This window comes from Onychostoma macrolepis, chromosome 16, assembly GCF_012432095.1.
Source record: "Onychostoma macrolepis isolate SWU-2019 chromosome 16, ASM1243209v1, whole genome shotgun sequence".
NCBI lineage: Eukaryota > Metazoa > Chordata > Actinopteri > Cypriniformes > Cyprinidae > Onychostoma > Onychostoma macrolepis.
Genome location: NC_081170.1, coordinates 22,839,852 through 22,852,701, shown reverse-complemented (window position 1 = coordinate 22,852,701; position 12,850 = coordinate 22,839,852). Strand labels below are relative to the sequence as shown.

The following is a 12,850-nucleotide window of genomic DNA, read 5'->3' as shown; positions in this document are numbered from 1 at the left end:
AAAGTTTCTTTAAACCTGAATGAGTTTCTTCTGCTGAACATAAATGCTATTTTGAGGAACATGGAAAACCAAACAGTTGCTGGTCCCCAGTGACTTATTCCATAGTATTTTTTGTTTCCTTCTATCAACAGTCAATGTGGACCAGATACTATTTGGTTACCCACATTCTTCAAAATATCTTCTTTTGTGTTCAGCACAAGAAAAAAATTAATACAGGTTTGGGACAACATGCGAGTTAGTAAATAATGACAGAAATTAAATTTTAAGGTGAACTATCCCTTTAATGACAGTCGGCAGCATGTTCAGTACTGCCCCTTTAAGACCTGCACGCATCTAATATACAGAGGCACGCATCCGTTTCTCTCAGCTGTTTACTTACTCATTTTAGACATAAGTAACGGAGTCTATACATAAACCTTGTGTGTTTTGACAGTATTAGTGCACAAGATAAATTAGTTCAGTAATCAGGCGCTTTTTGACAGGCTTTAGCACGCGCGCTTCGGGTGTACGGGCTCAGAAAAAGCGGACGTCAGACCAACGCGTGAATAACATTTAACCTGCAAGGCTTTAAAGCAGATCCGAATAATGTACAGTATATTGAGACGGAGGAATAAGAACTGCAGCTGATAGAATGTGCGCTGTAGCACGATACTACGATATTTCTTCAAAAGCAGATCGTGGAGACATTTTTATCGTCCACGATCAAAAATCGTCATATCGCACACCCCTAATATATATATATATATATATATATATTTAGTTAATTTTTTTATTTATTATTTTTGTTTTTCAGCTATATATAATATTTATATTTCTTAGCTTTACACAAAAGCTAAGAAAAAGCACTTTTTTACATTTTGAATATGTAAATGTAGAAATTTATTTATCCTTACTTTGTATCCTTTGGTTTAATACATGCCCATTCCTAAGTATAATTTCTTAGTATTTTTTACGTCTCTTTTTATCCTTTACCTAAAACCAACAAACAGACATTTTTAAGTTGTTGATTTGAAAACGCTTATGCATTTATCCATGGAGAAGTGAAATACAGACCCTCATTCTTTTCCTAATTACTCAGGCTTGCACTGTGTAATTCTCACTCTCCATCACTCACTTTGTCTCACCCTCCATCCATACTTTCTTGTGGTGGGCACAGGAACTGGGCGTTAACGCTGGGTTGTAGCCACGGAAACACAGCCGGCCCTCACTTCACAGCAGCTGCCTGAGGCAGAGAAAGAGAAGGGCGGGGGTGGAGCAGAATCACTGCTCTCTTACTGCTGCGTTATAATTAGGTTTAGCTTGCATACTTCCTTACAAATACTCGTTTGTTCCCTGTGCAATTCGGTTGTTAAATGGTCTCTAAGGAATCTGTTAGGGATATTTACTGTATTTTATTTATATATTCTTATGTATTTATGTTTTGCAATGTATTGTATGGGTCTGCTGTGTTTCTGATTCTTGCTGCATCTAAATTGCCCGTAAGGGATCTTAATAAAGTTTGACTGACTGACTGACTCACCATGCGGAAATACACCTCATTTTAAAGATCGTGTGGATAATTGGGGGCTCGTCCGGGATCTGGACTGGCTTTGGTACACTGCTAGTTTTATGTGCCATGGGCCCAGGTTATTACTCAGCAGATGTGCAAAGAGAAAGTCAAACAGTCTATTTGAATCAAGTGTGTATGTGTGTGTGTTTGGCACAGATTCACCTGAAGAACCGGGAGCTTGAGAACACTAAGCTGAGTGCTGAGCTGCAGATGTTGAAATCTGTAGATGTGAATAAGGAGAACACCATTGCTCAGCTGAAGGAGGAGCTCACTAGAGTCAAATCCTGCCTGGCAGAGAAAGAAAAACAGCACTGCCAACTACTGGCCAACAGTTCACCTTCGGTACACACGCACACAAAAGCTTCTGCTTAACCTATATTTCATATAGAGTGCTGCAGGAATGAATCCTAAAACCCAGAAATTAGTTAACATTTTAATGGGTTTTTGATCAAATGCCTGAAATAAGGTCCGTGGTTAACAAAAGCTCAAGATATTTTCAGACTGCATTCTATGACATAAAATACATCAGTAAATCCTGCTCTGTTATGTTTTAAAGCTTTTACTTGTATATTGTAAATGTGCGATTACTAATTGGCTAAATGAGACTACAGAGGTTTTTGGGGACATTAAACGCCAACACACCAAACAGGAAAGCTCATATACTCGCTAGTTCGCTTTTAAAGCCTTGCTGTGTTTATACTCGCACTCTTGCAAACTATTCAACCTCAGACTTTCCAACTTGTCAATTTTAAATAAAGACTGAAATAGCTGTCGGAAACTAGTGGTGATGTTGAATTCGTCCATGGAGTAGTTTGTTTCCAGCTTAACTTTAGTTTTGCTTCTGACAATTGTATTTAGGCTTAAACGTTCATAAAATTTGTGAATTTGTGAAGATTAGCTTCATGAATGAAACACGTCATAAACTTGTGTTGGTCATAGAGCTTATTTTCAGCAATAATCCAAAAGCCAATGGAAATATCTTCAGTGGCTTTTTACGGGTTGGCCTACAACACTACGTCATCCTTACACCACTCTATTGGGATATTGCTCATTTAAAAGCAATGTTATGATCGAAGCTGTGGGCTAGTGGTTAAGACATGGTCCTTGATCCCATTTTCCCCTCTTGATAATTTCCTTTACGTATATGTATCAATAAAAGTGGCAAAAAGGCCAACTTTCAGAAGACATATCCACGTGAGCAGTTGAAGCTGTATTTTTCACTGTTGGCTTCATTCGCAATCGATATACAACAATGCGTGCATATTTGTGAATGTTTGTATTCTCATGAGTGTTATTTTTTGTTTGTCAGGGGGAAAGTAAGGCTCTTAGGGAGCAGCTCAGGCAGAAAGAGGAGCAGTTGCAGGCAACCCAGCAGCAGGCAAATATGCTAAAAGCTGAGCTGCGCGACTCCTCTAACGCTCGTGACAGAAGCATGGCCGACCTATACCGGATCCGCCTGGAGGCCGAGTCATTAAAGAAGGGACAGATGGAAGCCCGGGCTGAGTGTAGCCGCCTGGAAAAGCAGCTGGAGGAGATGAAAAACTCAACCCAGCAGGAGGCGGTAAGGAGATGCCCACCTGTATGACTTAAGGTCCTTGCACACTGAGTCCGAAATTTTCATATGCATTTTTTGTATTTTTCGTGTTCGTCATCCTTTCCTATCAAAATGCTTGCTACAGATGCAAAGACACAGAAAATTGAACCTGGCCCATTTTTTTAATGACGGACGAAAGTTTTGGAGGCAGTGTGTAAATGTGATTGACACAACCTATTTATTTTTCAATGTGTGAAAATTTCGGACGAAAATTCACACAGATTGCACACTCTGTTTACCACTTATAACTATGTAACTATAGAATCTTATGAACTTTTCTCTTTTCCATTGTTTAACTGCAGACCATTCTAACTAACTAATCGCTCTTTCCCTCAGCAGTGTAAGGAGTCAGAAGGGTTAGCTGTTGCCGAATTGCAGAGAGAAGTTGAAGATTTACGGCTCAGGCTGCAGATGGCTGCTGAACACTATAAAGACAAATATAAGGAATGCCAGAAGCTCCAGAAACAAGTGGTCAAGCTCATTGAACAGCAAGGAGTGAGTAAACCTTCAAGTTATATAGCTATACCACCTGCAGAGTCTTGTGTTTTGAGTTTTTAGCTGTTGGCTAGTCTCAGCCAACCCTTGTGTTTTGTCTCAGGTGAAGAGAAGTCCAGGGTCTGAACCAGCAGCTGGTCCTTTATCTGCCAGTCCAGAGGCATCTGCACCAGGTAAGATCATACTAATCTATACAAACTACAACTTCCAAGTGTTTTTAGACATTGTATGGACATGTTGTTGTGTTCTCTGGGCTGCTAACAGGAAGCCCAGGTTCTTCAGATGCTGTGCTAGATGCCATCATTCAGGGCAAGCTGAAAAGTGCAAGCAAGGAGCCAGACAAAAATGACAGATACAGGAAATGCAAACAGATGCTTAATGTGAGTACTTATCTTTTTCTTTTCTCTCTCTGACACACTGAATCTGTTTGATATACTAAAGTACTAAGCATATTCCCCCGCAGGAGGAGCGAGAGCGTTGCAGCATGATAAACGATGAGCTCACAAAGATGGAGGTGAAGCTAAGAGAGCAGATGAAAACCAATGAGGGCCTGCGAATGCAGCTGGCTGCTGAGGAGGATCGCTACAAGGTCAGCATCACCTACTGGTCCATAGTTTAAACTAAAACTTAATTCTGTACTCTACTAGAAGACATACTATGCTATACAAAAAATAATATAGATAATAGATATAGATAAGAGGGGCAGCGTGAAATGAGTCACAAAATAAAAGACAGATGACAACCTGTTGATCATTGTTCAGTCAGATTCCATCAGGTCTAAAAGTCATTTACTATTCTTGGGTGAATTTTCATGGGTGAAATCCAGTCGTTTCAATAGGAATCCATGCATTCAGAAATTTCATCTGAGAGTGAAATGTTTCCCCATGCAGATTTTGCAATGGGTTGGAGTTGGTCATGTGGATTCACTGCTTAGTTTGAAAGCGACTTCTGTGTGAGCTGTGCTTCATACATCACTATACTATTGACAATAGACAATGAGCTTTTTGCCTCGTATTTGTTCCAACTTCCGACTACACCTTAAAGGAGTAGTTCACTTCCAGAATGAAAATTTCCTGCTAATTTACTCACCCCCATGTCATCCAAGATGTTCATGTCTTTCTTTCTTCGGTCGCAAAGAAAGTTTTTTGAGGAAAACATTCAAGTACTTTTCTCCATATAATGGACTTTAATAGTAGCCAGTAGGTTGAAGGTCAAAATTTCCATTTGAATGCAGCTCCAAAGGGCTCTGCACGATCCCAGCAGAGGAATAAGGGTCTTATCTAGCCAAATGATTGTTCATTTTCTAAAAAATAAAAATGTATATACTTTTTAACCACAAATGCTCATCTTGCACTAGCTCTGCAATGCGCATGTGTGTCTTCACGCATTGCGTATTCATGTTGGAAAAGTCACGCAGGTTAGTCCTTCGTCTGTGTACTTCGGTTGCCTTTTTTTGTAAAGGGTTTTTCGACTGTCTTTGTATGTTCGCTTTGTAAACACTGGGTCGGTACTTCCGCCTACATCACTCATGCGTGATTATGTAATGCGTGAGGTCGAGCTAGTGCAAAATGAGCATTTGTGGTTTAAAAAGTATATAAATTTGTATTTTTGTTTTTAGAAAATGACCAATCGTTTGGCTAGATAAGACCCTTTTTACTCAGCTGGGATCATGTAGAGCCCTTTGAAGCAGCATTGAAACTGCAATTTGGACCTTCAGCCCGTTGATCCCCATTGAAGTCTACTATATGGAGGAAAATCCTGGAATGTTTTCCTCAAAAACCTTAATTTCTTTTCGACTGAAGAAAGAAAGACAGGAACATCTTGGACGACATGGGGGTGAGTAAATTATCAGGAAATTTTCATTCTGTAAGTGAATTACTCTTTTAAGACTGCTTCATTTTTATAGCTATTATTATATAGCTAGCTTTAAAATCAAAATAAAATTTAAAATTTCATGCTCTAATGAAACATCATTGGTCATGTAAGTGCGTTAAACCATTTTCCTTCATCGGCATAAGGGCATAAACCGTTTAAGCATAAACCTATCGACAGAGCTAGATATTTGCAAATTATCCCGATTTTTCCCAACATATAAACATCTTAACCTGCTTTCCATCAGTTTATCGAAGTGCATGTCTAGTATGTGACAGGAAAGCATCCTTACGGCAGATTATTGGGGATTTAAATGCATCCAGCCACAGCGAGTGTTTCGTGGTATGGGAGGAGGAAATATATCAAAAAGTCTGACTCTTTCTTGACCCAAGAAAAATATGTTCTCATCTCGTGCAGTGATACAGGACAAGCGGTATGTGAGTGAATGAGTTTCCTGCTGACAACTCGCATAACAAATGGAATACTGGAATAATAATGGAATAATGGAATATTAATCAAGTCTTGTAATCACTGTTTACTTTCATTGTAAACTGGTAAAACGGAGGTTGCGTTCATGTTTACCTCAAAATATCACAAAATAGTTTCTTTTTATTATAGCATCTGGGACTTAACAAAGGGAAGCTGTGCTGGGTTTTTTTTTTTCTTTGGTACATTTTGAACAGTATGACTCGATCAGAGGGAAATGTGATCACAGATAAGCAGACCTTCAGATGTTCTGATAAGAGATCCACAACAACCTTAGTACCATTTTCTCCTCCACACAGTTTACGGCTGCTCTGAGTCAAGCCCGATATCATTGCATTAGCACAAATACACTGACAGTGCTGGTTTATGAGCGTGTCACTGAGGAGACTGACTTTTACTGCTGTTTACATGAGACATGGAGACAGTGGAGGAAGGACAGTTGGGAGTCCTGGGATCAAGACAGGATAATGCATCTGCTGGCTGCCTCCCTACACAGCAGGAGACAGAGCAAGGGACTCAGTTCTGTTTAAGTAGTAAGGTCATGTGCAGATCAGTGGTAGTCTTCAGGCTAAGTTTACGGTTCTTCTGTGTGACTCATGTGGAGCCATGCAAAGACAGATGTAAATGAGTGGTAGAGAAACCATGGAGATCTTTTTTTACTAGCAAATAAGTACTTAATTAAAATCCCAAGCATATCAGTTGCAATTGAAAAGCATTTGCAAGACCATTCTTTTTATAATTATTTTATTTGCCACATTTTAAGTAAATCAATCACGTTATTACATGGCTCTGGAATACCTAACTGATTGGTCAATCATGCAGGCAGGCAATATTGTTATATAATAAACTGTATAATTGACCATTCTGCAAAGATGCCTTTTTTTTTTTTCTTGTGCAACTCAATTTTGTGTGTGTGTGTGCGTGTGCGTTTTTTGTGAAAAGTCAGGACATAGATTTGTATAATGACAAAGGTATGACATAGGTATTACAAGGTGAAGGTGACATCTCAGGACATTGACCCATGTCCCCACTTTTTAAAACGCTTATAAATCATACAGAGTGAGGTTTTTTGGGGGAAAGTTGAAATGCACAGTCTCCTGTAAGGGGTAGGTTTAGGTATAGGGTTGGTGTAGGGCAATAGCACATACAGTAAGTACAACATAAAAACCATTACGCCTATGGGATGTCCCCACTTTTCACAAAAACGAACGTGTGTGTGCGCATTCACGCACAGTCAGCCTGTCATTATTGCAAAATAAACCCTTTAGGTGGATGCAAACCAGTTTTCTTAACAAATGTACAACAAATGTAATGGTCGTTTTTATTTAAATGTTTTTAAATTTTTTAAATATATTTTTTCTAAATATTGATATTTCTTTTTTAAAATTAAGTAACTAAAGCTTTTAAATAGATTTAATGCAATTGATTTAAGTAAATAGAATTTTTTGGAATTTATTGTAAAGTTATCCATTTGAACAATTTGCAAAATACATAATTATTTTAAAATATGCACACATTCACTCATGCACACATCACACTCAATTACGATTTATATGAATCAGTTTAATATATTTTTTATGTGAATATATCTACCTGTACATTATTTTTCGCAAATTAACCGATTATTCTCATTCTAGAGTAAAGTTGTTTCTCTTTTCATCTTAAATAATGTTTTTAGCAGATAATCTCAGTAAACGCTTTGTTTTCTGATTCCAGAGCCAGGTGGCAGAGAAGGGCCGAGAACTCAAGGAGCTGAAGGACAGTCTTTTTTCGTTGACCAAAGAAAAAGAGAAGCTAGAGAGGGTGCGTGCTTTCGTTTTCATTTTCCGCAGGCCTCTGCCAATCTAAAAATGCAGTTGTTTTTCTTGCTTGTTGTTTTATTCTCAGGATCTGGTTTGGGTTTAACATATCTCTCTAATTGGGCCAGCAGTGCAAGTGAGTCCTTATTTTCCATTCAATTACCCTGGACCACAGAGAGGGACGCGTAGTCGAGGTACAACACAAAACTCGACGCTCGAGAAGCAAAATGGCCCAATTTGAGGTTCAGACTAAATGAAATTGGCGCCTGCCGAAGACTTCAATAAAAGGCAGAGCTCTGCCTCCCTTTGAACAGGCAGAGGAGTTTTAATGAAGGGCCTAATTAAACTGTTTGTGCGAGGGTGGCGAGTTACTCTACTCTGCTGCCTCTGCTCGCTGTGGTGAGTGATGTATTGTCTGGACTCAAAGATAGAGGAAAGGATGAAAAGAAGGATGGAAAAATGGGACCTGACTCTGAGTTATTGTCAATGCATCATGGCTGGCCTTAAATTAGACTTTGCTTTCAGTTTGGTCACCTTTGGACCGATTTCACTCAGTTTAGCTTTTAATTGGCATTTTTACATTTAAGTTTCAATTGAAATGTGTGGATTAGGTGATTAGCTACTGATTTCAGCGACTGTTCTTGAAGCGAACCAAAACTTAACAGCTGTTGCATTTCCTGTGTCCCATCAGGAGTTGCAAAGGAGTGTCAGCAGGGAAGAAGAACATGAAAAGAAAGATGGCAATGTGGATGCGCAGTCAGTTTTCTTGCAGTACCCGATGCCGTACCCTCAAGACGATCCATCTCCTCTACTGGTGCCCCAGCGCCCCACTGATCTCATGTTTGGGAACCCGTACTCTTCTAATGATTCCAGGGGTATCTCTGCTGCTATTTCATCATTCATTTCAATTGCTCATTTTAAATAAGGAATAAAATTGTATGTATTTTAATATGCATGTGTTTTGCCAATAATTGTAATTATTTTAAATATAATTCGTAATGACACAACTACGAAAGAGGATTAGGGCCAAGCAATAATAAAAAAATAAAACCGTCTTGAGATTAAAGTCATCATAATGCGCGATTAAATTTGTTAAATTGTGATTTTTTAAATTATTATTAAACACTCGTTAGGCAATTGATTTCCACTTTTCCAAAGTGATATGTGATGACAAAAGGAAGAAATCGAGTTCGGCAAAAGACTGGATTCAAACCCTGATCGATTGCATCATTCTCCATCCATGTGCTTTACTCTCCAACCTACGCCACTGTAGATGCTGTTTGACATTGTCCAATGAACATGAACATGACACGAGTGTGTTTATTCTCAGCATTTTATTTCGACTTTTTTAATTCTCAAGATGGTTTTATTTTTTTATTACTTCTTGGCCCTAATCCTTTTCCATGTTTCTTAAAAATAAATACCTTGGTTTGATATTTGGTATTGAGTATTATGACCGTAAAACATTTTCAAGTGTGACTTTAGGCTCCAAACACTTTTTAGGCAGCTGTGCATGTACTCCTTGATTGCTCCTGCTCATATTTGTTTAAGCTACATGTTTTTTTGAGGTATAAATCCAGATATTAAGGCATTAAAGGGTTTCCTTTCCTGACAGATGGAGCTGATGGAGAGTTCTCTGATGACCATATGCCCCGACTGCCCCCAGTTGGGCCTCCATCCTGGGACAGCAATGTAGTGTGCATACAGCCCGCCCGGAACCTCAGCCGCCCCGATGGACTGGAGGAACCAGAGGAGCCGCAGAACACTGTGAGTTCATTACGGCTACCTCCACATTCAGCTGTTAGAAGTGATATAGAGGTGGGATTAAGGTTTTAATCAAGTCAGAACTGCAGATGGGCTTAAACTCTTCCCAAATCTCTGTCTTTCTTTTATCTGGACTTCTCTGGCCTCCGGTAGGGCTTAGCTAAGTTGGCATTATTAAAGCCCTGCTAACCCAGAGGAGAGTCATTAAGGAAGTGCTCACGCTCGCAACTAATAGAGCTCGTTAGCCTTGCTTGGATAACGGTGGATTTACCTAACTAAACATGGAAGAGCTTCAGTCAGTCAACGTAAAACAGTCACTTTTCATCTTAAGTGGTCTGTTCACATCAAGTTTGATGTGACCTAAGTATACAGAAGTATACACAAATAATTTTGCGTACTAGAGCTATATGCCAAGTCGTATAGAAAAGTTAGAATACCCAGACTTCATGCCAAAAATTCAGACTCTATACCTTGATGATGTGCTAAATTTCTAAAACGTGAAATATACAACAGAGCACACTGTGCCAAGTGTTGTAACTCATAATGCAGTGTTTTCAACTTGCACTTCCATTTCAAGATGTGATGAATGAACCGGAAGTAATATCAACTACAATAGATCACCAAAAATTTAAATTCTATCGTTTACTCACCCTCATGTCATTACAAGCCTGAATTACCTACTTCAGTGGCGGACTGGTCATCTGGAAGTTTTCCCGGTGGGCCGCTGTACAAAGCGTAAATATATATAAAAAAATGAATTGTAGTGTATATATACGTATATCCTTCCATCGGCCACTTGTTTTAAAAAATTCTAATTAATTTAGCATGCTCCGGCTCAGTACAGCTGCCAAAAGCACTCGTCAATGTCAAAATGTTTGAAATAGCCAATCAAAGTGTAGAAGGTGGGATTTACGGTTCACAGATGCTGAGGTAAGATGTAAGCAGCTAAACATGACAAGACAATTCAGCAATATTTGCCAACCGTTTACGATAAAAAAAAACAAATTTAAAAAAAGTTAAACGACAGACATTTAATTTTCAGGAACGCAAGCTACTTCTGGCCTTTTCAAATTCCTCAGATTTCAATGCCATTTACGTTATACGTCACAATGTAGCCTACATAACATAGGAGTTTTCAGCAGACATGAAATGAGAGTTAATGTATATCTCTATATAGGCATTCTTCTGTGATTTCATGTGTCTAAGAAAATGTTTAAAAATCTGTAAAAATCATTCTCAATCTTACTGTAGTCTAGAAAATTGTAAATCTGAAGCATAGGAAATCTGCGCATAGGAAAGTGATTTATATTATAGGCCTAATAAAAATATAATTTGCTACACTGGTGGTTAAAAGTTTGAAATAATTAATGCTTTTTATTTATTTATTTATTTGAAAGAAGATTGAATTTATTTGATCAAAAATACAGTAAAAACAATAATATTATGAAACATTACACTTAAAATAGTGGTTTTCAATTTAGGATATTTTAAAATGTAATTTATTACTGTGATCAAAGCTGAATTTTCAGCATCATTACTCCAGTCTTCAGTGCCCCTTCAGAAATTATTCTAATGCTGCTTAATTTGCTGCTTAATTATTATCAGTTATTAATAATTGTTTTTATTATTGGTATAATGGTTCTAAAAACAGCATTTATTTGAAATATAAGTACTTCGTAATAAGTGTAAATATCTTCACTGTCACGTAAATCAATTTAATGCAATCTTGTTGATGAAAAATATTAGTTAATATTTTTTAATCTTACCCAAGACTGAATGGTATCACATTTTCCACAAAAATATGAAGCAGCACAACTGTTTTCAACATTGATAACAATCAGAAATGTTTCTTGAGCAGCAAATCAGCATATTAGAATGATTTCTGAAGGATCATGTGACATTGAAGACTGGAGTATGCTGAAAATTCAGCTTTTATCACAGGAATAAATTATATTTTACTATATATTTGCATAAAGACAGCTATTTTAAATTGTAACATTATATAATTCACACACAGTACTGTTTACTGTATTTTTCATTATCAAAATGTTTTTTTTTTTATACTCTTTTCCACAATTGGAGCTCTATTCCTTAAAATAATAATGTCAAGCCCCTGCAAAGGGACAAATACTGTATATGACCAATAGAAAGACACCATAAAACAGTCCACAGTGTGTTGTTTGGTGGGCCGCTCTGTGCCAAAAAGTCCAGGGCCCCTTTTTGGTCCCAGTCCGCCCCTGACCTACTTTATTTAAAATATATTAGAAGATATTTTAAAGAATGTTTAAGATGTTTTTGTGCATATAGTGAATGTCCAAAACAACTGTCTTTCATTGTATGCATAAAAATAGTAAATTTTATTTTGGGTGAACCATCCTAACATATTTGGTCCTTAAATGCAAGATATTTAAAGTGTACCTGAAGTATACTTGCAAAAGTTCCACTTTAGCACAATCAGAAATACTTCAGTATATCTTTAGTTGGACTTCAGCACTATTTCTGCACAAATAAAGTGTATTAAGTACAAAATTAGTTGATCCAATAGAGCAGGCTTTAAGTATACCAGTTTAGTATATTAAAAGTACAATTGCAGGGTATTTTTCTTAAGTACATAAATATGTAAATGTGATTTATTACGGGTTCCCTCTTACACTGTGGTTCCCTTATGGTTTTACGTGTATTGTTGACATGCTATACAGTTTAGATTGAAACATTTTATATATAAATAAATAAATAGTGTAAAATATATAGAATATGTACTGCACCCAAGAACATGATCTACATGTCATAATAACACAGAAATATGCTGTAGATCCAACCACATATGTATGCAAATATTCATTAAAACCATGTTTTCTGGAAATAGTGCATTTTTGAACTATGTAGCTAACAACAGAACAACAGCTAATGATGCTGGGAAACGCACCCCAGATCACTAATCAATATGCTACGACTTTCTTCTACATAATTGCTTATGTTTAGAGCTGTCATATATTGCCACACCAACAAGATTTCCTGCAATATTAATCATTCACAGTTAACGGCCTAATGGAGGTTTTCAGGTGGTTTACGGTTCCTCTGCTTTTGCTGACAGGAAAGGTTTTTTTCTTCTCTCCCCAGCAAACCAATGATCAGCCTACAGCTGCTGACCCCGCAGAGTTCCTCAATGATGGACAGATGCCATTCTGCTTTGAACCCAGGTAAGAACGCGCACGAACACCAACCTCACGGCTGTTACATATCATGTGGTTGAGCTTCGTTGTGGTGTGACTATGTGCATTAGCTCAACGG

General features: G+C 37.7%; 1 protein-coding gene across 4 annotated transcripts in view; it reads left to right on the top strand.

Annotated features, from left to right (window-relative positions):
• tax1bp1b (Tax1 (human T-cell leukemia virus type I) binding protein 1b) overlaps positions 1-12,850 on the top strand; it is a 33,317-nt gene that overhangs the window by 19,367 nt on the left and 1,100 nt on the right. The window contains exons 8-17 of one of the 4 annotated variants that reach the window (XM_058745843.1): positions 1,706-1,891; positions 2,859-3,110; positions 3,483-3,638; positions 3,742-3,811; positions 3,903-4,018; positions 4,102-4,227; positions 7,713-7,799; positions 8,487-8,670; positions 9,411-9,562; positions 12,680-12,759. In XM_058745843.1, coding sequence (XP_058601826.1) covers positions 1,706-1,891; positions 2,859-3,110; positions 3,483-3,638; positions 3,742-3,811; positions 3,903-4,018; positions 4,102-4,227; positions 7,713-7,799; positions 8,487-8,670; positions 9,411-9,562; positions 12,680-12,759 — 1,409 coding nt within the window. Of the gene's footprint in view, positions 1-1,705; positions 1,892-2,858; positions 3,111-3,479; positions 3,639-3,741; positions 3,812-3,902; positions 4,019-4,101; positions 4,228-7,712; positions 7,800-8,486; positions 8,671-9,410; positions 9,563-12,679; positions 12,760-12,850 lie in introns of all 4 variants that reach the window. The other 3 variants (XM_058745842.1, XM_058745845.1, XM_058745844.1) reach the window with 3 other exon arrangements.